Raw genomic sequence first — 24,545 nt, 5'->3', positions numbered from 1 at the left:
TTCACATATCAGGTACTGCTTTAAATACGGCTGCCTGCAATAACAGTATTTCTTCTTCCCCTTTCTGTTCCACGTTTGATGCAATCCAAACGAATAACACAGATAGATGCACATGGCAAAAACTGTGCATAAAAGGCCTAGAGTATTCACTGTGTGTTTCAACTGCACATTCCCTGATGGAATCGAGGAAGCCTGGCTTTTGTAGTAAAAGTGTTAACCTAACCCTACACACATTTTTTTCTGAATGGAGTAACTAGTGTGTACCGTAGTACCTTATTCGTTTGAAATGCAGTCAGCCTTAGAAGTAGAATTGTTTAATTCAAATGAAAATATTTAAATTTGATCCAATTGACACTTTTACTTTGCTATCAGTTGCTTTTACTCTGGAGGTCATGAGGTTTTGAAAAGGGTTACCGGCAGCTGTTAAATGGAAAGTCGTCTTAGCCCCGCAATAATCAGCATTTTACATACAATGCATCTTCATTTATTTACAGCACTGCTGTTTGCTGAGTATTCAGACATGTGTCCTTTATCTCTCTGTCTCTCTCTTTCTCTCTCTCTCTGCAGGGATGAGCCATGGAGTCTCAAACATTGATGCGGAGATTGATCATTTAGCAGCAGTCCTTGCAAATCAGCAAAATCCACCAAGTGCCCTACAGCTGGCAGCGAAGGGTAAGTAAGTGTGCCACCAGCAACATGCTGAAACGTTTGAAGTCGAGCCTTGGTGTGAAATCCATGGCCTTTTGTTTACGTCCTGTGGTGGCGTTGGCGGGGGAGGGGAGGGGGGGTTCTTCGTTTACAACACTGCTGCACACATCTCTTGACAGCTAACTGAACAGCATTGCTGCTACCTGTCGTGGATTGGTAACACTGCTCTGTCACTGTAATATGCACACTGCTGTATCAGTTAACCACGAGCTGTCGTTAGCCATTCCCACCTTTTCTCTACTTTTTTAAAAAAATTAACTGTCTGTGTCGTGGATACATATTTGCGCATCACCTACAACGTCGGGAGTGAAACCACACCTGCCGTTATAAACATCGACCAAAATGCTCGAAATAAACAGTGGTTTAATTAACATCAAAAAGAGGTTTATTTTTGGCTCAGTAATTCATCACATCAGGCTATGCCTAAAACGCTAAGATGTCTTTCTCTTTGGACACGGGTTAACCTGCTCAGAATTTTCAGCGTCTCACGTTCTCAAGTCTTATCTAGCTTAATGTCTCCTCCATAGATCGTAGGAATTGATCATTTTCTTAAAGGATGCGCTTCAAAGTCAGCCATGTGGATCTATGTACAGGAACCCAAGCTGCAGGTCTATACACTTATTGATGTAGATGCCAATTAAGGACCTAGTTGACATTTCTTTCTAAGTCTGTCTCTGCTGTTCCATCTGTGCCTCAGTTGGTAAAAGCACTTCACCAGCTATAGACGATCCTAATAATTCGCTTGTAAGTTTGATCCATTGTTTGTGCTGACTTATCTATTCATAGCCGAGACAGAAAAAGGATAGCTCTTTCAGATGCACATGCACACTTGGTTGAACAAACTCCTTTCTGTAAAATTCTCTCAGAGGGGGAAAAAATCAGCCAAGGTTCCTGCTACTAGCTGCTGTTCAGTGGAAAGTGTCAGATGAGGACACGATCTGGGTTCAGCTGTTGGTGTCCCCATACAGTTGAATAACTGCTGATCTTGCAGACTAAGCTCTCATAGGAAGCATGACCACTTCAGTGATGGACCCTCATCGGTCCAACAGTGGCCTGGACACATCCGTACCTTCGGGAGAGGGATGGGAGAAAATCAGCAAACAAAAATGAAACCAGTTTAGAACCAAGACCACAGACTGGCAAATGACCCCCTCCCTCTCTGCCTGCCCCCACCATCCCATACTGTGTAAACTGGACATCAAATGATTCTCTGGAAGACTGAGGAGGTGCATGAACTGGAGTTATGGAGATTGAGGACCTGAGGCCACATTACACCACCCTACGGTGCAGAGCGTTCATGCTTCTGAGCGCTGCAATGAGTCATCTAACATGTGCTTAACCTTTTGGAAGCCAAAGACAAAACTAGGATCATCTAACATGTTGATGATTTATATTTCCCGTTTCAGAATCTACTGGGCCGCAAAATAATCTAAAGGAAGCTCCTTCAGACATAAAGTCAAACACAGCTGAGCCTGGTTTTACCACAAGCGCAGTCACAAACACTCCCAACAAATTGGTTATTATAAAAGGTGGTCCACAAGGAACATTTGTTCCCGCCAGCGATGCCATCCTGCTCAGTAAGTACGCTTTATTTTTTCGGCAAACTTTTATTTTAGAACCGAGTACGAACTTTGAGGATTTTACTTGCATCTTTTCTGTAGGTTTGTGCGCACAGATAATGAGTGGTCACAGTTAATACTACACAGATAACATTCGACAAACTGAATTGAATTGAAGATATGCAAGGTCTTGCCTGCATGTTTTGTGATTCAGGCAAATGTTCAGGAGTATTTCTGATATTCTTTCCCTCAATCTAATTCACCGGAACTGCTTAATTGGTCATTGCAGTTCTCGAACTGCGATGGAGTCCTAGCCCAGTCTAGAAAATAATAGCCCCAAATAATATCTGCATTTCTACCCACGGAAACGCGGAATAAAATGACGGGAGGGTGCAGAAAGGAGCATGTTGAACATAGTAATAGTAATTTGCATCCTATTTTGTGTTTTCTTCCCAGCTCTGATCATTGTGTGTACGGTAGCAGGAGTCTCTGGTCTGATAGTAGCCGGTATCTGCTGGTGTAGGTGAGTTGGAAAGCTGTGAAGGAACTTCGGAAAAAGAACTAAATGTATATTCATTTACTTAGAAACATAGCATAGAAGGAGGCCATTCATCCCATTGAGTCTGCACTGGCCTTCAAAGCAAGATCAATTCAATCCCATCGTCTCGCCTTATGCCTTCGAGTGCTATTGATCTTAGCTGAGCAACACGAGGGTCACAGTTACTGCTTATGACTTATTGAGCTCTGCAGGGAAGCACCTCAGGGACCTTTATGAAATTCCCATCATTGTTTTCCCATTAGAAATCGGGTGGTTAGAGTACTTTAATAGTTTGACTAAAACCTGTTTGTGCAGGAATATATTTACAGCATTTACCTTTGTTTACTGATCTGCATGTGTTTTCTTTGTAATTCTAGAATGCAGAGAGAGTTGAAATTAACCCAAAAAGCAGATTATCAAGTGTATGGCATGGTGGGAATCAACGCGCCCACTGAGAAATCCTTGGTGAGTTTTGCAACAAAGTGACGTGGTTTTTTTTTGCTCTTTTGGCTAAACTACTATTCAGTGTGAAGCTTAACCAAGAAGATGAGTGAAATTCCAGATTTGATCCTGATGCCCCCACTTCCATTGTCGTAAAGCCTGACAGACATCTGTCTGGTTCCCTTTTGAAAACTAATATAGATTCTGCCTCAACCACTGCTTTCTGGCAGGCATTCCATATCATAAGCCACTCTGCATGAAAACATGTCTCCAAATCTCTTCGTTTGCTATCTTAATGTCCTCTAGTCACTGCCTTGGGCCATCCTGCCGACGTGAAAGGCGCTTTACAAATGTAATTTTGTTGTTGTTGTTGTAGTCATTGACTTGACTAGTGGAGATATCTCCCTACTCACAAGTCACTTCACTTGAGCAAAACTAAAATACTGAAATGGATATTTAAGACTTTGGGCTGGATCTTGCTCTTCAAGCATGTAAAGTGCATTTTTCAATGAAATCTGTATCTCGTTCAACAGAACGGTGACAAGAAGCTGGCACACAGTGCCCAGATGTACCACTACCAACATCAGAAGCAGCAGATGATATCAATGGAGAAGTGAGTATTTGTGCTGTTAAAGTAACTTGTTCAGCTTTGCTTTGGTGTTGTCAAAAGGTTTGAACTGTTGTGTGTTGATGGCCACTTTGAAAGAAACTGTTTTGGAAAAGTTCACAAAAGTTGGGTGTTTTTTTAGTATGTGTCTAATTTTAATCTGATATAATCAGAGAGGAGGGTGCTCAGTTATCAACACCTACTGTGGTGAATTCCAAAGTCTATCCTGGATATTTGGGGAGACGTGAAACAATGAAACACCTCAAAAGTAGGCAGTAAATTGAGATGTCGGTTCACACCATTGTATTTTTTACAATGCAGAAATAAAGATGAATCCAAAGTAGCTGATTCGGCCACAGAGTCGGACGGAGAAAATGAAGACGGTGATTTCACAGTGTACGAGTGTCCTGGATTAGCTCCAGTAAGTAACTTAACATCTGCATTTGTGCTACGTCTCAAGTTAATTGAGAAGACACTCAAGTCAAGGAAAGGCTCGTGTTTTGTTTCTGCAGTGACTTTGCTAACATCAGGCAATCCTCAACAACAACAACTTGCATTTATATAGCGTCCCTCACGCAGGATAGCGTCCCAGAGTGCTCGAGTCCCTGTTTTCCTACAAGGAGTTTCTTCTGTCCTCATCAAATACTGCCACTTGTCACAGTAGAGTTAACATCAGGAAGTGTGATGCAATGGTGCGTGCACACGTTAGACATCACTGTGAACAATAGGAAACCGAGTGGAGCCTTTAAACAATGCATCCTCTGATGTAATTTTAGGTGGGAAACCTGGCCGAGAGTAGCAACTACTCGCGTTTACATAGTGCCCTTCCCGAACGGTAACGTCTCAGAGCACTGGAGTTGCTTTCCCCACTGTTTGGTAAAGGCATTACAGTTGAACCAGATTATTTTCTTTCTAGCAAGAGACTTTTGATCAGGAGTGGGCATACAACAAGCTTCCAAGTCACTGCTCTTTACAGTAAAATCCCGTGAAGCGCTATGGGACCCTTCCAGGTGTGAAAAGAGCTGAATTTCGCCCACAAAACACAGTCAATCTACTTCACAATATATTTTGTGAATATATATATCAGGCAATCCTCAACGACATGATAAGGTGCTATATTAAATGCAATGATTATTATTATTATATCAAATGCAAGGTCTGAAGCTCAGTGTCTGTTAAACTGCATGGAATCACTCTAGGATTGTGTAACTCCACCCAGTAATGTCTGGTCCTGGGAGTGGTTGGGGTTGGAAGAGATGTAAGGTATTCGTTCTTAAAAAGCAAGGATTCATCACTAAGTTATAATAATTGTAACTCAATATTTCAACAGAAAATAAATATACCTGAGCTTTTCATCCTTTGCACCAAAAAATGTTAAAGATTAGTTTTGAGTCATAATAAATGTTTTCAGTTGTATTCAGTTATAAAGACCGTCTAGAAATGCACAGGATTAGTGTTTTATATGGACACTATTCGAGTTAATAGCAAATCCGGTTTGTACCATTTTTTTGACCTGGAATCCTGTGTAAGGTTAAGCACAAATCTCCCGTCAGCATTTGATGGGTGTTTACAATTTCACGGTAAATGGATTGTGTCGTTAAGAAGATTGAACACGTTTTACAGGAGTTTCAGTCACTGATACTATTATTAGTTCTTGTTGTGAATAAAGTACTGGGAGGACAATGTAGCAGGAGGGGAGCTGCAGCAGGTTTTTCATATGCTAATGTACATCACAGCTAGGCTGAGAGAGAAGATATTAGCCATATTATTACATCTTTACAGGCCCATTAACGTGCAGTTTTCTCTTCAGCAAGAGAGCCTGTGAATTAGCAGCTAGTTCCTGTCTGAATCAGAGGCATTCACAGCTCTGCTTACATCCTCAGACTAAACCTTTCAGGTAGACAGCAGAGTCTGAATGGAAATAGTCACTCTGCCGGTTTCAATAGGGCAACCATTTCCTCTGTTCCGTCCTGCTGTGTCTCACAACTCATGTCTCTTTTCCTCTGTTTTCTCAAAACAGACGGGGGAGATGGAGGTCAAGAACCCACTTTTTGACGATTCATCTCTACATCATTCAACCTCTAAGACACATCAGTAACTATGTAACTTTAGTTCTCTCTGGACTATATACTTCGAGAAGGAAGATTCATCTGGAGCTACAAGTGATCATTCAACTGTGCACCAAAGGACACACTTCATTTCAAAAAATCTCTCTAATTTTGTTTCTGACTGTTAAGGGAATTCACTCTTTCTTACCTTCCTTTCCCCCAACCTCTGGTAATGCAGTCTATTCTGTGATGGTCCTTGTCTTCTCAACATTGAGTCCTACCCCACCCCTCAGCAAACACAGACACACCTTTCTTGAAGTGGCTTCCCATGCAGTTTGAGACAGCAATAGAGTGTTTCTTAGCTTTTGGTATCTACTGTCTCTGAAAGGCATGCTGCTGCTCACAATGGAAAAATGGTTAATGATTTGAAAGAGAAGTGAGCCCTACCCCTCCCATTCAAAAGAGGACTTTGAACACTTGCTGCTCAGAGATTTCTATGGAGTGTGTACTGTATCTGGGCACTGTTGCAGTAGCAAAATTTGGTACACAGATGCCAAGACACCTAACTGAAGAAGATTCTTTCTCCATCCTCCTTACTCTGTGTGGTATGATCAAGTTCTCTATCCCACAAAAGCAGAGATCATTCAAAGTCAATCAGACTGACAAAGTAGAACTGCATTTAGAGGAGTTAATGTGTTTATTCTTACCTGGGTCAGATTGCAGTGACTGCAGATTTACACCCACTTTCAAACTGGCCCCTAGGACAGATCTTTAATTTTTTCCGACAACGCGTGAACTGCTCGTGAGGTATTCACGGCACCGGTCACTGTAAAAGATCCTACTGTGTACATTGGGGGGAGCTGCTCAAATTTAATCAACAAAGACCTTATAGGAGGCACTGGTCAGGCCAAGACCTTGCTGCCCATCAGAGTATTGGCTTGCAAAGATATAAAGAGCCAAGTGAGAAGAATACCGTTTCTCAGTGACGTGTCTCATCTAGAAATCCAGCTTCCCCTGTGGGCCCTGAAGAGAAACTAGTGAGTCAAACCCACCGACCTCCCGTAAGGTTAGTGCTGATGAGACTGTTGGTCAGTGTGTGAAGTAGATTTGTTGGTCCTGTGCAGGACTCCCCTCCAACCTCCCCCTCCCCCAATACATTCCCAATCCAGTTGTTAAACTGGGCACAGATAGTTTAGCATCAGGTCAAAAGGGCCTCCTTTCTCAAATGGGATAAGGTTGAATGTTTTTATGCAGATCTTCTACATGCCTAGACAGCAGTGTGCTTCATTTGCGTAACAATACTGGGAGTGGACTGAGAAGCAGTTAACAGAGGGTGGAAATCTTAATGAAACTTCCATCTACATGTTGCAGTGTGGGAACCAATTTTAACATAAACAAGTACAGACGTGGAAAGATTATGTTGAAGCTCTTAGAAGTACTTTATAGAATGGGACGTTGAAGATTAATTAGTTGACGAGCGTGGCGTTTAAAAGTTTTGTCCCTAAATAACTTTTCTAAAAAATGGTGGCGGTCGACTGCAAAATGTATTCAAATGAATGTGTTTTCACTGAGCATAATTGTACAAACTCCCAAATGACGTGCCAATCTTGGCCACTCTGGAAGCAGAGGTCAAGCAGCATATTTTTATTCCAACAGAATCAAATTTCACAATTTCATAAGAAGCCCGACATTTAAAATCCTGCTGAATGTGCCTGGGTTTTTTTAAATTTGTTTTTAAATCGTGCATAATTCTCTTGGAGATATTATTGGAATCTGGACTATCGATGGTTAATCAATGGCTTATGCCTCATATAGGTGTCGATAAGGTGTTGGTGCATTTTAATGGCACCTGAATAAGTGGATGAGCATCTGTTCCAAGCTGCGGTCCTCTGGACAGGCCAGCTTCATTGCAAGGAAAACAACGGGTAAACGGTTTGAGTCGGGATGTTTTGAGCCGTCGCACAATTTTCTAACACTTAAAAAAAAATTGAAGATCGACTGCTGTAAGACGTATTTGATATACAGCAACGATTGCCTAGTTATAGGGCAACCCCCAGTATAATTCAGTGTCCGGCGTCCAGTATCTCTGAGGCTAAATGCAAAACGATGGCTGCTGACATCCATTGGTACGCAGGATCACTGATGTCACTTCCTTTGGATCACTGATGTCCTTCCTTCGGATCACTGATATCACTTCCTTTGCAAAGGATGTCAGTGATGCTTCCTGCCCGCACGTGGTAATCAAGCACAGGTACCGGAAGTGCCATCAGTGGTGTTCCACTGGCTGCCCTGTACTTGAGAAGTGCGACGGAATTTTTTTTCCCCCCCCAAAAAAACTTTGATTATCGGAACCTTGAAATGCCAGGAAACGTACATTTGCTACGTACGGTGAAGACAATTTGAGAAACGTTTTAAACCATCTCATGATCCAACCGGGCTCGTGCATCAATTCCAATAATACTATTTTTATCCCGCTGACATCAGTCACTCACTCAATCAATAAAGTTTTAAAAGCTCCCCGACAGCCTTGTGGGCAAAGACGCCAATTAAATAGCACAAAAGCCCAATAGGTTTCTATCCAGGTCTGGGCTGAGTTAGCTAATGTAAATGCAGTGGCGTGGGGATGGGGGGGGGGGGTGGGGGGGAGAGACATTGCAGACACCAACAATTAGACTCAGTGCTTCTGGCCAGGGAGTGGGAAAATCAGCCTGATCTACTGACATCTTGATCGCTATCCAGTGACCACTCTGAACATGCATCTTTGTGGATCAGGTTCGGCTGTGATTTCAACTCTTCTCCCCCACCCCCATGCCCTCCGCGGCAGGGCACAATGAAGAATGGGCACTTTGAAGCGGTAAACAGAGGGTAACCGGTGCCGGTGGGAACTCTGCTCGGCAAGCGATCCAATCTTTTAGGAACGGAGAGAAAAATAAGAGGGGGGAAATCAGCAAGAAAAAGGAACGTACTCAGTGAGAAAACTGAAGTATGCGAAAAGCACTGTTTAAATTTTGGAATTGGTGTGGGAAGGGGAAGGGTTTTGTAATATATACATACGTAGGTGACAAATTGTACAACATTCAGCGCACTGCATGGGATAATGAGGGTGAGCCACAGTGCAATTAATTGGGCTATACTTGCATGGGATAAATGCTTTGGACCACACTTTGAAAATTGATGCTTTTTCTTTACTTTTCCCTCTTGCGTATCTTTCTTCATCTGCTCTGTACATATTTATTACCTGTTTAAATTTATTTTAATACTGATCGTTTATTTTGCCGTATATTCTGTTTTCACCAAAACTCGTCTCCACCATTTTGAATGCCTGATTATACCTGTTCTGACATATCGTATATTGTTGTATTTTTCTGTGAAAATAAACTGTTTTGCTGAAATTCTGTTTTTATCCTACTTTTGTGCTAGAGCTATACATCGCAGAACTTTATGCTTTGTGCTGGCACTTAGCAAAAACAATCCATTCAATCCCATTTACTTGCGTTTTCCACAAACCCTTGCTGCACATTGCTCCTTTTTTTGGAATAACATAATAATAATAATCCTTACGTTTGATACAGCGCCTTATCACATCTTCGAGACGTCTCAAGGCCCTTCACAGAATATACTGTAAAGTGAATTGACTGTATTTGGTGAGGCGAAACAAGATGGAATATATAACCAGGTTACATCTTGAACGTTCATATGGACGTTGCCTCGATCACCCCTCCCAGAAAAGGTATTCCATATCTTTGCCCCCTGCAAAAAACCCTCATGTTTGCTTATGAAATACGCAGCAACTATAATCTAATACGAACTTCGTTGTGAAGTGTTTCACATCCTGATGTGAAAGTTGTAGTGTCAAAAGATTTTTTTTAAAACCAAGGACCTGTATTATAAAACAAAATTCACCTTAAATCTAACCCCCACCCCCCCTGCTTCTTTGGTAATTATCTTAAATTGAGTTGAGTTAGCTCCAAGCTGACCTGCTTGCCAATGGTATGTCAGAGTTGAGTCAGCTCTCTGCAGTGGACTCTGTCGTCTATCCCCTGAGCTAGTTTGTATCTGCAGTGCTTCAGGGCACTACTAATGACAGACCAGCCAGGCTAGCCTGAGGGCAGGAATCGGAGGGTAGACCAGTCACTGGCGGCAAAGATTCTTCTCACGTAACTCCTGTTAACCCTGCAACCCTACTTGAGTAGTCCCGATTTGCCATTTGTCCTGGCTGGACAGGCAGCTGGAAACTTGCCAGACAGGGCTGTCCATGGCAAGCTATGCGTTTGGAAGACTATCCAGCAGTAGCCCGATGCACGCTCCCGAGCCTCGGCATATAATTCGCTCTGGAATTAGGTGAGCGAGCGCAGTGCGTTCCTCCAGGGAGTAAGTGTGTATTCCAAATCACATGCTGAGTGGAGCCAGAGACTGAGTTGCTCTGAAGTGCATCATTGCTGCAGCTCTCAAGTACTTGGGATCAGTTAGATTAACAACAACGACACATTACATTTATTGTACACAGCACCTTTCATGTCGGAAGGACGTCCCAAGGTGCTGGGCTCAGATAATAATCCTTGCATTTATTATAACGACCGTTTCATCGAATGTCTCAAAAGTACTTTACAGAAATTGCTGTCGACTGTAAGTTTGGACACTCCCAATTGGAGGTGAACGCAGCAGGCAATTTGTACACGGCAATCAATGGCCCACAAACAGCCAGGTGCGTGCATTTATATAGTGCCCTCCACGTTGGATAGCGTCTCAGAGTGTTTAACAGTGGTGGAACTTGACGCTGAGCCAGAGAGAGGGGGGAGATGACTGGGGGCGGTGTGGGGTGGGTGTTGGGTAGTGGTGGGGGGTGTGGTGGTGGCACGGGTGAAGAAGAGGTGGCGCTTGCTGGTAGGGCAGTTTTAGCTGGACAAGTACCATGAAATTTACCATCACTTCGGAATTAGGAACTCAATCACAAGAGGTAGCCAGCTGCCCGGTGGTCATCCTTGTACTCTTAAGGTAAAGAAAGGTTATACGGGAGGCAGGAGAGGGCAACTTGCTTCTTTCTGCAGGAAAGACGCTTGGGTGAGGTTGTGAATGCAACACCGCATTTGGAACCCAACAACAACAATAATCCTTGCGTATGACATAGCGCCTGAAAGTGCTTCACAGAATACATTGTAAAGTGGATCGACTGTGTATTTTATGGGCGAAACGTGACAACCAATTGCGCACAGCAATGTCCGCACAAGCAGTTGTGGGTTGAGTGATCAAATTATTTATGTATATATATATATATATATGTGTGTATAGAAGATATATAAACTCATCTGCAAATATTAACCTGTTTCTCTTACTGATTGAAGTTCATCCAGGTGCTTTGCGTTTGCAACATTTATTTTCTGATTACTTCCAGCAGAAATGGTTGATTATGATGAATAACAATAATAATAATAATTTGCCTTTGTATCCTGATCTAGCCACAGCGACATATCAGACGTAAAATGTAGCTTACAATGCAAAAACAAACACAGAGCTAAACTCATCCCACTCTGGGCTGGACTGATATTTCACAGGATCTCACAGGGTCAAATGCATTAGTGCAGATTGAATTTGTCGCCATCACAGATTCCTTCCTCTGGATTCTGCTGAAGGTTTTGCATAAGAATAGGTTTGGGCCGAGAGCAGAGATTGCCTTTGGAAAGCAGCTGTTTCCCCTTAATGTTCTCAGGAGCCTTGACAGTTTACTGGGACTTTGTTGAATTCAGATCATTCTTGTGATAGACTGCAGGGAGTGAAAGGAGGAGGGGAATTTTTTTTATTTTATTTTTAATTCGACATAAACCCCAATTAGCAAAGACTTGTTCGGGTACCTGAGTTTCACACACTTCAAAAGTGCGTTTTAAAATTAAATTAAAGAGGTTGAGACGAGAAATAATTTCGTTTGCAGCATTGATCCCGACGATAGTCATTCAAATCCCTCCCCCCTGAGCCTTGTCTTGAAAAAGAAGCTTGAAATTCCTGATCAGGTCTTCCTAATGCCAATTTTTTGGGTTTTTTTTGGTGTGTGTGTGTGTTGTGTGTATATATATGTATATATGTGTAGTGTTTTAATTGAAGGAGAAAGTCAGAATTACTATTTCGAATGAATTTACTAATGCAAATGCGCAAAGCACCGATCACATACATGTGATTTCATTAAATAAAAGTTGAAATGTTTGTTGAAATCAGTGTTAACTCTGATGGTCACAAATCCTGGCTCCAAATCCCTTGCAATGTCGCAGATTGCCTTTATCGTTCATCGATTAAACCTTTAAAGATATGGATCAAGACGGTTTCAAACCCAACCCATTGAACCAACCGATTTAGCACTGGGGTTTGGAGACACCACCAAAAAAAAACCCCACACACACAAGTCTTGTAATGCTTCAGATCTGTGGATTTTTGGGGTTGGATCTCACGAGAAAAACGAACAAAAAGCACTTCGATCCTCACAGTGAAACAAGAGTGAAATGCAATTTATATTAAAAAAAACCTGGGATAAGGAACAATATATATATATCCATATATATCACTGTTGACTAAGTCAAGTACTTGAGACTGGAATTCGATAAGAAGAAAAATAGACCTCGTTAAAGAAAACTTGTCATCATGTGTTCCGAAACCTACTGCAGTGGAGAGAGAAAGAGAGAAAGAAAGATCGAGAGAGGAATCAGTGGAAAATCTGCAGCATTTTAACTTCGAAACAGTTAAAAAAAAATCTGTGCCAATTAAAGACTATCAACAAAAATAGAATGAGAAGCACAGAAATGACTAAACCGGTCGATATAGTGTGTGTAATATATATATATATATATACACATATATATGAAACGACTCGTTTTGAAATCTTGTTTTAAAATCGACATACATTTTCCAAGAGTTGAACGTGAAGTTCAAACCCACCCCACCCCCCAAAAAAATAAAATAAAATAAAATGAAATAAAACAACTAAAACTTTGGAAAGCCCAGTTGCTGTGGTTGTTTTCACACAGGTTGGGAAAGGTGAGTTGAGTTGAGTCCTTGAGATGGGGTGAAGTTCTTGGAAGTCCAAACCCCTGGATTCCCATTCTCTCTTTCCTTCTTTTTTCTCTCTTTTTTCTCTCCCTCCCTCCTCTCTCCCTCTCTGACCAAGTACAGCGGATTACAGTGACATTTACAACTGAAACTGACACAATGGCCTTTGATTTATTGTCCTCTTTCTCCCACTGCTGACAAACCCAACAATAAATAAATACATTCTGCCTTTGAGGATAATACTGTTCTTCATTCTTCTCCTCTACTCCCCATAGATGGGCATCTCTTTTCATTCATTCACTCTCTCTCTCTCTCTCTCTCTCTATCTCCCCCCACCCCTCCCCCATAGAGATGGATTTTGACCTCCAATGTGAGCCAATTGCAAATTACTTGGAGTCACTTTTTTTTGGAAAGGCCATCTGACTGAAACCCTCCACCCATTGACGCTTCCGACGGTGGAGTTGGGACGCAAGTAATGGCCCATGAAATAGTCTGAAGTCTCTCTCTCCCCCAGAGCTCTGGTTGCACACATACACTGCCACACTTTCAGATTTTTCCAGATTAATCTTTTTGCTCAACCCTCTACCACTACCCTCCCACCCGTTCACTTGACGTGAACTTCTTATGTCCACGTTGCACTGTTGGGTACATATATTTTTCGATTATTTTTTTGTGTGTGTGGAGGGCAGAGAGAGGAGAGGATTGAGAATGGCAGAAAACCCCAAGTCGATACTGTAATCACCTATGGAATAAGTTCCTCGTGTCTGCTGTAAAGAGGGCGATTGCTAAGTGCATTTGGGGGTTAATTGAAACGCTTTGCAATTCCTACCGTTTAAATTTGACTAATTTATTGAATGGAGGGTTTTATGTATGCGTGGGGGGGGGGGGGTTGGTGCACGTCTTAAATTTAACCAGAAAGGTTTCATTGCTGCAGTTGTCAATCACAGAGTGCAAGTGTGATAAATAAACCCCTCCTCACAACACCCCCCACCCCACACACAGACCCCCAACCCACTCCCCAAAAAAGCATCAAGTTCATTCACAGGTAAGTATCTGCTTCCAATTCTCTCTCCAGAGCCAATAAGAGGGGAATCATTAGCATATGGATCCAATGGACCTGCCTCATCGGTTGAAAAGCCATCTCCCTGGGAGGGGGTGGGGGGGGATAAACTGGGGCACTCGGGCTCACCTCTTCGATTGCACGACTCCTTAAGGTACAGTAAGGCAACAGCCTGGACTATGTCTGGTCAGTCCATCAGCCCTGGACAAGAAGGGAATATGGTCAGATCACTGCATTCTCCAGAACGTCCTCACCTCCTACCCTTCGGGACTGGGGTGGTCCAGGACTCGGGCTCCCAGTTCTACAAACCTGGTTACAATGCCATCCCCACACAGTATCTGTTCCCCTTCCCACACCTGAAAGGGGAATACGGAGGCCATTCGGAGGCTCAGCTGGGAGACTCGCCTGGAGTCTCTCATTGGTATCCCTTCTCTGCTGTAGACCCTGCCTCACACCATGGAGCTGGTGTTGGGGGTGTTGGTGTTGGAGGTGGTGTTGGAGGGGGTGTTGGTGTTGGAGGGGGTGTTGGTGGTGGTGGTGGGGGTATGATTGCCCACCAGAGCGGTGCACACCGCCACGATTCTCAACTGGGTGGTCATGGAGGACTATTGGCCAAATCCGAGATCAAGACCGAGAAGGAAAGCAAAGACTACTGTGGAGAAGCCAAGTACTCCTCTCCGGTTGGCCCTGGACCTCACTACAACCACCGTTGGAACCCATCTTTCTGGCAGCCAGGCCTGACCCCTTGTCCCCCCAGCTCCACCTCCCCCACTCCCCAGCTGCCCAGCCAGACCTACCCGGGCTTCGGGGTCTTCCCCTCGCCCCCCCAAGTGCACCCAAACCCCTCACTGCCCACCCACAGCGGCCACCCATCCCAGTCCAACACCGGCTCCACCGGCACAGCGAGTGAGGAAGGACATTCGAGCGACAGCGAAGAGGTGAGGCTTTCTGTTGACCACTATATATATATATATAGTTAATAATAATCATTACATTTGATATATATATATATATATACCTATATATTGTCAATATGTGTGTGTGTATATATATAGTGTGTGACTATTGCCCGTATAGTATTTATTTCTATTTATTATTCTATTTATACACTATTTATTTCTATTTATGTATATGTGCATAGCTGTGTGTGTGTGTATGTGTGTGACTTTCGACCATCTATGGGTGAGTGTGAAGGGGGGACAGTGAAAGTTGCCCCAGTTTGGGTGTGGACCCCCCTCGCTGCCCATGTGTGCTTTGCATTGGAAGCTTTTTAACGAATTTTCCGCAATATCGCAAGTTATAGTTATTGGGTGCGACAAGTATGTTTTTAAGAAAAACCTCAAGAAATACACCCCCCCCCCCCCCCACCAAACCCCACCCCACACACACACACACACACACACACTCTCTGGGTTTATTTCTACAATTTGCATTTGCAAAGAGTTCATTTGGGTTTCCCCAACTTCCAGCAGATTTAAGAAGCTCACTTTTTCTTTAAAACGTCCTTCCAGGTGTGTCGCACCTCACAGGGAAGTGGGTTTAACTCGGGAGAAGGGTTTCACAAGGTCTGGATGTCACCAAAAAGTGGTCCTAATCTAATTTCAGAATTGGGTGAACAATGGGCAGTGGGGCTTACACAGATGTCTGGCTCTTTTGTTGACTCTTAAGTCCTTCTTGGGTGTGTTTAACAATAAAAGGAGTCAAAGCTCCTGGATAAGAACCGGTCACTTAGCAGGAGCTGACGGCGTAGAAGACTTCAGACTTGATTTGATTAGAATTTGGAAAAGAAGTCAGATCTATTATCTCACCACCACACCGCCACCGCTCCCTCCCTCCCTCCCCTCCCTTCCCCACTAACCAAACTTGATTTTCACCATTGATTGATTTTTCTGTTGGGGGTGGGGGAAATGAATGGAATTTCACACCTCTCTAATCCTGCTTTCTCTTGCAAAGGAGTATCGCACCAAAGGAAAAATGGAAGAGTTCGCCAAGGAGTTGAAGCGCAAACGAATCACACTGGGCTTCACTCAAGCTGACGTAGGGATAGCTTTGGGGAACCTCTATGGTAAGTCGCCCTCGCATTCACCCTTTCCTGAACCTTTCGAGGCTCGATCTCAAGACGCTGTCCTGCTTGAAGGGCGCAGTGTACACGTGAGTTGTTTAAGAAGTGAGGTGTGTGTGCGTTCTGGTCTTAGAGTTCATTCCAGGAGTTACAGGAACCCTGTGTGTTTTTGCCCACAAAATGTACAATCAATTCACCTTGCAGTATATTCTGTAAAGCGCTTTGAGAAGTCTCGGAAGATGTGATAAGGCGCTATATCAACCGCAAGGATTATTATTGTGTTAGTTCTGTTCCGAGCATATAAAAAGTTATTCCAAGTGTCTGTAGAAGTTGCCAGAGGCTTCTGCTGGCTGGAATGCACATTGCAAAGCCCAGTGTATAGGAGACTGCTTGTGTGTGTACTCGCACGGGCACTGTTGTTTCTAAGTTGGTGGTGGGCTGTGTTATTCCAACAGCAAACCTTTCTGGCTCCACACAAAGTGTGGACAGCAACAAACTCCACATTAACAATCGATAGTAGGAACCTCGGTGTCTTCCTCTCCCTCTCTCTCTTCCTTCCTCTCTTCCCCAGAGGTTGTAACACCCCTCCTGTGACTGCAGTATCAGCTCATCGACTCGGTAGAATTCTCACCTTCTGGTCCAAATGATGTGGGTTCATGGCAGTTTAGGGTACCGACTTTGAACTCGACAGTCTAGACTGACGCTGCAGTGCAATGTTGGGGGAGTGCTCTACTGTTGGAGGTTCTGCAATTCAGACTAAATGTTTTACCCGATTCACTCCAGTGGAAATGGCTTCATTCTGTCCTGTAATTTCTACGATTCAATGACAGTTCGCACTGATGTAAAGGTTTGCCTCTCCTTCTCCCCCTTTCCACAATTGCAGGAAAGATGTTCAGTCAAACCACAATCTGTCGGTTCGAAGCCTTGCAGCTGAGTTTTAAGAACATGTGCAAATTGAAACCCATCCTGGAGCGCTGGCTGAACGATGCACAAAACCACGATGGCGTGCACGAGGTAGGAGCAATAACACTTATCATCTCCTGGGAACGTCTCGAGTTCCACATTATATTCACGCTAAGAGCATCAACCGGGATCAGTTGGCAGCACTCTTGCCTCGGAGTCAAAAGGCTCACAGTCTATGCTGACGCTCGAGTGCGGTTGGGGGAGAAGGGGGTGGAGAGGCTGCATTGTCGGAGGTGCCGTCCTTTGGATGAGATGTTAAACTGAGGTCAGTCTGCCTCTTCAGGTGGATGCTAAAAATCGCTTGACACCAATCGAAAAGAGAAGGGAGTTTCTCCGAGTGACCCGATCAACAACAATGGCCAAAGTAAAATTGGTCGTTCATTTCAGTTGGTTTAGGCTACAGACAGACTATTCTGACTGGCAAACAAAAGCTTGTGCTTGGGGAGTTATTTCTTCAGAATATAATTGATGCGCTTGTGTAAAGCCCTCTGATGTAACAGTCGCTTTTTCAATCCTTTCCTTAGATTTGTGTGACGGAGCAAGTCACGGACCAATCCAGGAAACGCAAAAGGAGAACCAGCATTGAAAACAGTGTGAAGGGGAACCTGGAGACCTGCTTCATGAAATGCCCCAGACCAACGAGTGAGGAGATCACCCAGATTGCTGAAGATCTTAACTTAGAAAAAGATGTAAGTGGGTTATGGTGGCTTTTCATTGCCCCCAGGCCAGACCCTCCCATGACCAGAGTATAAAGATTATTTTTTTTTTAAAAAATGAGAATTTTATCTGTTTGAAGCTTCGGAACTCTCCCTCAATCCCTCAGCCTTGCCTTTCCTGCAAACCTTACTTTCTCAACAGATGTTCGCACTAGACAGGAAGAATTTTAACCAATTTAGTAAGAGGCTGTCTCATACTGTAATGTCAACGCAACATACAGAGCTATTGGAGGATATTAAATGCTCCCTGTGCACTTTTTCTTATTTTTTAAACCTATAATTCTTGCATAAGCCAGAGTAGCCTCGTCTCGTTCCTTTTTCCTAATTCCTTTGTTAAAAAAATGATCTTTTTAATCCACGACTGTTTGTGGGACGTTGCTGTGCGCAATTGGCTGCCGGGTTTCACCCACTAAATATACAGTCAATTCAGTTTAGTTATTCTATGAAACGCTTTAAGATGTCTCGAAGATGTGATAAGGCGCTGTATCAGAATGCAAGGATTATTATTAGTAGGTTATCCTTGACAAGTCTTCACCTCGTGTCTTTTTTCCCCCTGCAGGTTATTAGGGTTTGGTTTTCCAATCGAAGACAGAAGGGGAAAAGGATGACAATCCCTTGTACAGAAGAAGGTGTAGAAAGCCAAGAAGGAAGCCCACTATACATGCCACCCAACACCCTGATACTACCAGACCCTATGGTAACCCAAGGATACAATGGAACAGCAGTTACACCAACTCCTCTCTACATGTCTCCCTTCCCTCAAGGTTTGCATCCTGCTGTCTCCATGGGCAATCACCCCAGTTAGATGATCCACTGTGCCTTAATATGGCAAAAGGACTTTTGCTTCTATTGATGGAAGCCAGTGCAGAATATGTACAAAGTATTCCTTTTTTGTTTTACAAAAAAATCCATTTTTAAAACTTCTGACAGCTATAGAATTGATCGGAAAGACATTATGTACTGTTCAGTTGTATTCCTTCCTTTCTACTCTCCGATAACATGATTGTCAAAGGGATGGGTGAGTGTCTTAAACTATTTAAAGGGAATATTCTAACTTATTTATGTAGATGTAGCTTGCATCTCCTGAGGTTATTTACAGGGAATGCTTTTGAAAGTATGGTAAGCCTTTTTCGCCCTTTATTTTTCTTACCACTGACGCTGATGTCTCGAACCTGCACAAAGATGCACGCTATGAATATTGTAACATTTAATTGATTAATTGTGTGTATTGGTACTCAGCCATGCAGTGATGAATGTATGTCGACATTTCAAAAGGGTTGACTGCAATAACTTGTCCATTTTAAGGGACGGGAGTGTACAGTGAGGAGGTCAAGTCACAATAAAGGTGTGTTGCAGCATTGAAAATTTTTAGCATCGAAATTGTCGTGTCCCAGAGACGGTATCTCGCACTTGCGAGGCTGTTCTGTGAGCGAGTGTAAGGCAGTGTATCTGATCTAAATGACCATTCCTTATCAGTGAGTCTCTCTCCTCTCTCTCTCTCTCTCACTCACACACACAGACTTTCCAGGAGGGTGAACTTGAGGCAGGGAACTTGCGATTGGACTTTTCTCCTCTCGGTTTATTTCTTCCTCTCCAAGCTGAGGCTAGTTCTGTCAGGTCGGCTATTGATTGCTTTATTTGCTTGCTTAGGTGGTCACAGTATATTAAGAATCAATGCTAGTTTTGAATACAGATGCCTCATTGGTAAGTTCAACTACTTTCTCTGCCTTTTCTCGGATGTTCTTCTGTATATCGCTGGTGAACAGATCTACAGAGAAATTATTGTGGAAATGTTACTTTACTATTTTGATGCACTTTGACTTACAAATTCTGTACAACACCCAACTGAAACTCTAGGTGGCTGGAGTTAACAGGATAGCTGATGAACAACTATATTGGGTATATGATAAGTTACGGAGCCCTTTGAATGATTATGAAATGTTACATTCGTTATTTTTTCTTGACGCCAAGAGCCCCCATGCTTCCATCTCTACAGGAACCTTTAGTTTCCATCTGAATTAGGTTAAGTTGCTTTATTCCTTTTTAGCTCCTTTTAAATTCAAAAGAAGAGACGGACCTGATGAACCTTTGTCTCGCATCATGAATGGCACGGCAGGTTAGCCTTTCTATATATTCGAAGGCCCAGTCCATTATTATTTTGCATGAAGGGTTCATGGTTTGCCTGTTGGGAGTTCATTTCTATTTGAGCACCCTGCAAGCCTCTCTCCTCCTCTTGCTCGCTCGAGCTAAGGCAGTTGAAGATGCTTTCTCTAAATGCCAATGCACTTTCACAGTATTGCTTTGTTCTGGGTCCTGGGGTTCTGAATGCTAATCTCTTCTCCAAGGGCAATACTTGCTTTGATCTCCATGGGGTCTAAACTTCAGACTTTTTTTAAAAAAGGGGGCCTTTGGTCAGATCTAAGGAAAGACTATGTCATTGATCGTAATGACCAAGTATATACTGTGTTCAGTTTGCTACTGTGCTGGGTTTATAATCGGATGAGAATCCATGAGAATTTGTCTTAGTACAAACCCACTCTCCCAGTTTCCTGGCCAACGATCTCCCAGATAAAATTGGTCATTCACTTCACTGCAGTGCGCGAATTGGCTGCCGCATTCACCTAGAAACCCAGTCACTCATAAGGACATAAGAAACACTCGCGCTCTGCAGTAAAATTTAACGTCTCCTCCAAAGGACGAATGTTTCTTCTCCCGTGACTACCAAAGGGAAAATAAGCTCCTTGCATAAACCAGAACTAAACTGGATTATGGTATGAAGTTTTCACAGAGTATTTTTTTTATTATTATTTGTCCTTTATTTCGCCCACCACTAAATCGTAGGAATTGACCCGATTCTGCTGCCAAACTGGGAACTTCCCTCTTGATTTCCATCACCCTCTGGTGGACAAATGTGCAAATGTCAGTAATAATAATAATAATCCTTGCATTTGATATAGCGCTTTTCACATCGGGAGGACGTCCCAAAGCGCTTCACAGAAAACACTGTAAAGTGAATTGACTGTATATTTGTGGGCGAACGCGGCAGCCAATTGCGCACAGCAATGTCCCACAAACAGTCGTGGATTGAAAATGACCAATTTATTATTGTTTTTGTTTTGGAGGGATTATTATTAGGCTCTGTGTGGAGTGGGGAAACTTGCCCAAGGTTTCGCCCTCTGCCTGGAATTGAACTCAGGTCTCTCGCTATGCAAAGCGAGTGCTCTAACCACTGAGCTACAGGACTTCTATTACAGCATGTGATTGCACAGGTAACTTACTGTATAGCGTACTGGACATTTCATAGGTAGGAGTGCTTTGCAGTAATGCTCTGCAGCACTGACTGGTGCTTGCACCTCTCTGGCCCTTCAAACGAGTGGTCGGTCATTCATCATCTGTGAGCCGAGTCGGTGGGTGAATGGCAACCGGTTATTCTGATGTTGAAGACTTCACCTGACTCTTGTTCTCCTCACGTATCTGGGTGGGGAATTGCAGCGGGGGGCTAGTGAGGTGAGGGGGGATCTTGGCTGAATTTCCAATCCTGGAGGAACTTTTGGTGCAGCCTCAAAGATGACGGTGTGAGAGCGCTGACGGGATCTTATTCATGGATAATAATCCACTCCCTTTGAAAAGGGATGAGCCATTCTGCCGACCCAGACCTGCTTGGTGTTCTCTGCCGTGTTCACCTACAGATACCCAGTCAGCACACTTCGCGGTGGGCGGTAAATCCTGTGAAGCACTTTGAGATGTCTTGGACTCGGTGTAATCAAATGCAATGATTATTATGTTTCTTCACCAAAACCACCGGAGGGTGCCAGAGTTCACACCAAAAGTCTGAAGGGTTTTTTTGGCCAAGTTTTCCAGTTTTTCTTTGTTCCTTTGGTCAGGTGTCTTTGCAGCATGTCCACACTTTCACTGAGCATTTGGCAGATGCTTTAATCTCCCAACCTCACTCTTCCCACCTAACTCCCGATCCCCCAATCTCCCAAGTATCTCCTCTCCTATTTGAATGCTGCAATTGATTCTGCCTTTGTTGTTTGGCCTTCAAAGGACAACGTGTTGCATGTTGGAGGACCTCAGGTCCAATGCTGGGAGCTGTGTGGAGTTAATGAGTGGAGAAGAGATGGTAAATCAGAGATCACTTCCGCTTAAGATATTACCTGTTGAGCTCTGATGAAGAGTGAGCCTGTGTGATGTTGCGTGAGAACAGGATCAGCTCGGTTGACTAACCAAAACAGGATTGAAATGGGGATCGGATGTGATTGCTAACAGTAGATTTTTTTTTAAAAATGTGCTTACTGTTGGATTTCCCCAACAACACACAAGAAGAACTTGCATTTATATGACTCACAAGTGCATCACACAGCTGACTGGCACCCATTTTTTGGGGGGCGAAATTGGGACGAAAAATGATCGAGACAAGATCAAAACAGCTTCAGAAGTGGAAAAAAAACTTCTGCAGTTATATTTGTGGACAAAAAAATGTTGATTAAAAGGATGTGGTGCAGAACTCCCTTGTACTGAGTCTACATAGGAACTGCAGTAATATAAATAACATAAGCTTGTTACAAACACAGTCGCAGTAACTTCACAGCAACTTTATGAAACACTTTGAGATGCTCCCAAACTTACGGATGCTATATTAAGTACAAAAATTATGATTAATGAATAAAGGTTACAGGTGCAATGGAAGTTCATCACAACGGTGAATTCTCACCACAGAAGATCCACCCTACTTCTGCAACATCCTTCAACCACACCTCCCTCCCCACAGGTAAACATCTCCACCCTAGCCTGCAACAACAAAATTACATTTGCAAAGCGCCTTTCAGGTCGAGAGGATGTCCCCATGCGCTGGAAGGTCAAGAATTTCGGACCCGAGCTTGGAGTCGGGATCGGGGGTGTGGGAAGCAGGGAGATCGAAAGCACGGTTGAAGAGGTGGATCTTGAAGGAGACAAGGGAGGGGGCGAGGCGGAGGGACTGCGGGATGGACATCCAGAGGGTGGGGGCAGAGTGGCAGAAGGTCCACCTGCCTATGGTGGGGCAAGCATACCCCTCGACCTAACTGCCCTGGTGGCGGAGTGGCTCTCATCTCCTGGTCCCCGCTCGGCTTATTCTCTTACTCCTCTGGAACCTTCCTCTTGAGCACTTTGTCTTTTATCACCCCTCCGACCTTTCCCTCAAAATTCTCCTTACCTAATCTCCCCCTCAAGCCCTCCCCCACCTTCATCCCCGACATCTCCACCCTCCTATCTTCCCTCTCCCTCTGCTCCGAACGCCTCCTCATCCTGGGCGACTTCAACCTTCGCTTAACCACCCCCCTGGTCTTACTCTGCTGACTTCGCTCTCCGTTATTTCCTCCCTCAGCCTCTCCCTCCGCATGACCGCGCTGACCCCCCTCCCCACCCTCCTCGTCTCCCGACCGTTAGTGCAGGCGCCCATTCGGTCTTGTCAGGTGGGTGATTGGCAGTGAATAGCGATCGAAAGATTTCTGATTCCCTCTCCCGAGTGCCAGCTGCACTGCGGCTCAGTGTGGCACACCCTCAACAACGGCAACGCTTGCGTTTATATAGCGTTCCTTCACGCTGGGAGGTGGTCCTGGAGTGCTTAGTCCAGGGCTCAGCTCAAACACAGTGCTGCAGACACCTGGTCTGCACACCGCAAGCTGGTTGATGCCTGCAGATCACTGCTCCACCCCTCTCGCCCAACCACGTTGATCTGTATCACCTTGTCTATCAAAGGTTTTGACGTGGGTGTTACTTTTCGACTGAGGAGCAGTTGCTGCTCTTTGGGGGCAACATGTTGTTTGTAGATTGTACCGCAGACACCTGGAAAATGAAGGGCTTCGAGACCTGTGAAGCTGGCCCGAGGCTTCCTGCATTCAACCAGAAGCGAGGGGTCTATGAGCAGAGATGCCCTTTTCGTATTGCCCACTTTCGAGTTCACCAACGCCTTCACCTTCATCGCCAGCCCTGGCACCGTCACATGTGGCGTTCCCCAGAGCTCTGTCCTTGGTCCTTTCCTCTTTAATATTTACACGGTCTCACTCAGTGATATTGTCCTCGGAACACTGCACACAATTGCCTGCCGCGTTTCGTCCACAAAATATACAGTCGATTCACATGACAGTATAACGTGTGAAGCGCTTTGAGACGTTACTTTTGGGTCCACGACCCTTTGTTAGAACTAAACGAAAGGTCCCTGACGAAGGGTCTGGATCCGAAACTTTGATTCGCTTTCCTTTCTCCATAGATGCTGACTGACCGGCTGAGTGTTCCCAGCCACTTCTGTTTGTGTGTGTGGTAGCTTTGAAGCCTGACACTTTCCTTGCCAATAATACTTGCAACACAGTGAAATGCTTGAAAAATCTTTCAGTTAAGCTGCACAGTGACTCATTTTCACAGGTTCAGCATCGCACCCTGTCTGCTCTGTGTCTTTCAACGCCTGTGAGATTTCAGATGTGAAATTGCAAGGAGCATACGAACACAAGTTTATCCAATAAATAACGGCAGATCTTTAAATCCCATTTGCCTGCCTTTTCTCCATGTCCCTCGCTTATCCAAGTGATTATCGATCTCCATTTTTTAACCATTCCAATTGATAAGTCGTTGTTGATAATTGGTAAGTCCTTTGGAGGCAGTGGATTCACATTGTCACAATCCTCCTGTGAAGGGATCTCTTAATTTTTAGCTCTGATTGCAAGATTTTTGCCCGCTCTATCAGAAGGCAGAGTTGGTCACTATTTAGGTTGTCAATTTCACTGTCCGTGCACAAACATTCAGTATTCAGTAAAAGGCGAGGTTGTGGGTTTGC

General features: G+C 43.9%; 2 protein-coding genes across 4 annotated transcripts in view; both read left to right on the top strand.

Moving 5' to 3' along the window:
• Positions 1–9,293, top strand: part of npdc1a (neural proliferation, differentiation and control, 1a) — a 55,135-nt gene extending 45,842 nt beyond the window's left edge. For all 3 annotated transcript variants that reach the window (XM_007900352.2, XM_007900350.2, XM_007900351.2), the window contains 7 exons: positions 568–672; positions 2,115–2,285; positions 2,724–2,790; positions 3,183–3,270; positions 3,780–3,859; positions 4,175–4,274; positions 5,874–9,293. In XM_007900352.2, coding sequence (XP_007898543.2) covers positions 568–672; positions 2,115–2,285; positions 2,724–2,790; positions 3,183–3,270; positions 3,780–3,859; positions 4,175–4,274; positions 5,874–5,951 — 689 coding nt within the window. In that variant the 3' untranslated portion in view covers positions 5,952–9,293. The remainder of the gene's footprint in view (positions 1–567; positions 673–2,114; positions 2,286–2,723; positions 2,791–3,182; positions 3,271–3,779; positions 3,860–4,174; positions 4,275–5,873) is intronic.
• Positions 9,294–14,140: 4,847 nt separating this feature from the next.
• LOC103183084 (POU domain, class 5, transcription factor 3-like) lies at positions 14,141–18,539 on the top strand. Its single transcript, XM_042337670.1, has 6 exons — positions 14,141–14,460; positions 14,554–14,931; positions 15,947–16,058; positions 16,939–17,069; positions 17,543–17,707; positions 18,294–18,539. Exons 1-6 carry the CDS (start codon positions 14,173–14,175, stop codon positions 18,537–18,539), a joined length of 1,320 nt encoding a protein of 439 aa, XP_042193604.1. The 5' UTR covers positions 14,141–14,172.
• The last annotated feature ends 6,006 nt before the right edge of the window (positions 18,540–24,545 follow it).

The sequence above is a fragment of the Callorhinchus milii genome, unplaced genomic scaffold (genome assembly GCF_018977255.1).
Source record: "Callorhinchus milii isolate IMCB2004 unplaced genomic scaffold, IMCB_Cmil_1.0 Scaffold8, whole genome shotgun sequence".
NCBI classification, from domain to species: Eukaryota; Metazoa; Chordata; class Chondrichthyes; order Chimaeriformes; family Callorhinchidae; genus Callorhinchus; species Callorhinchus milii.
The sequence above is the reverse complement of the archived record's forward strand: the minus strand, read 5'-3'. Positions and strand labels throughout refer to the sequence as shown.

Excerpts from the sequence above, each read along its gene's own strand:
- LOC103183084 (XM_042337670.1), top strand. The coding sequence starts at position 14,173 with ATGTCTGGTCAGTCCATCAGCCCTGGACAAGAAGGGAATATGGTCAGA. Across the intron at positions 14,461-14,553 it reads CCTCACACCATGGAGCTGGT|AGCGGTGCACACCGCCACGA; the intron begins GTTGGGGGTGTT and ends ATTGCCCACCAG. Across the intron at positions 17,708-18,293 it reads ATCTTAACTTAGAAAAAGAT|GTTATTAGGGTTTGGTTTTC; the intron begins GTAAGTGGGTTA and ends TTCCCCCTGCAG.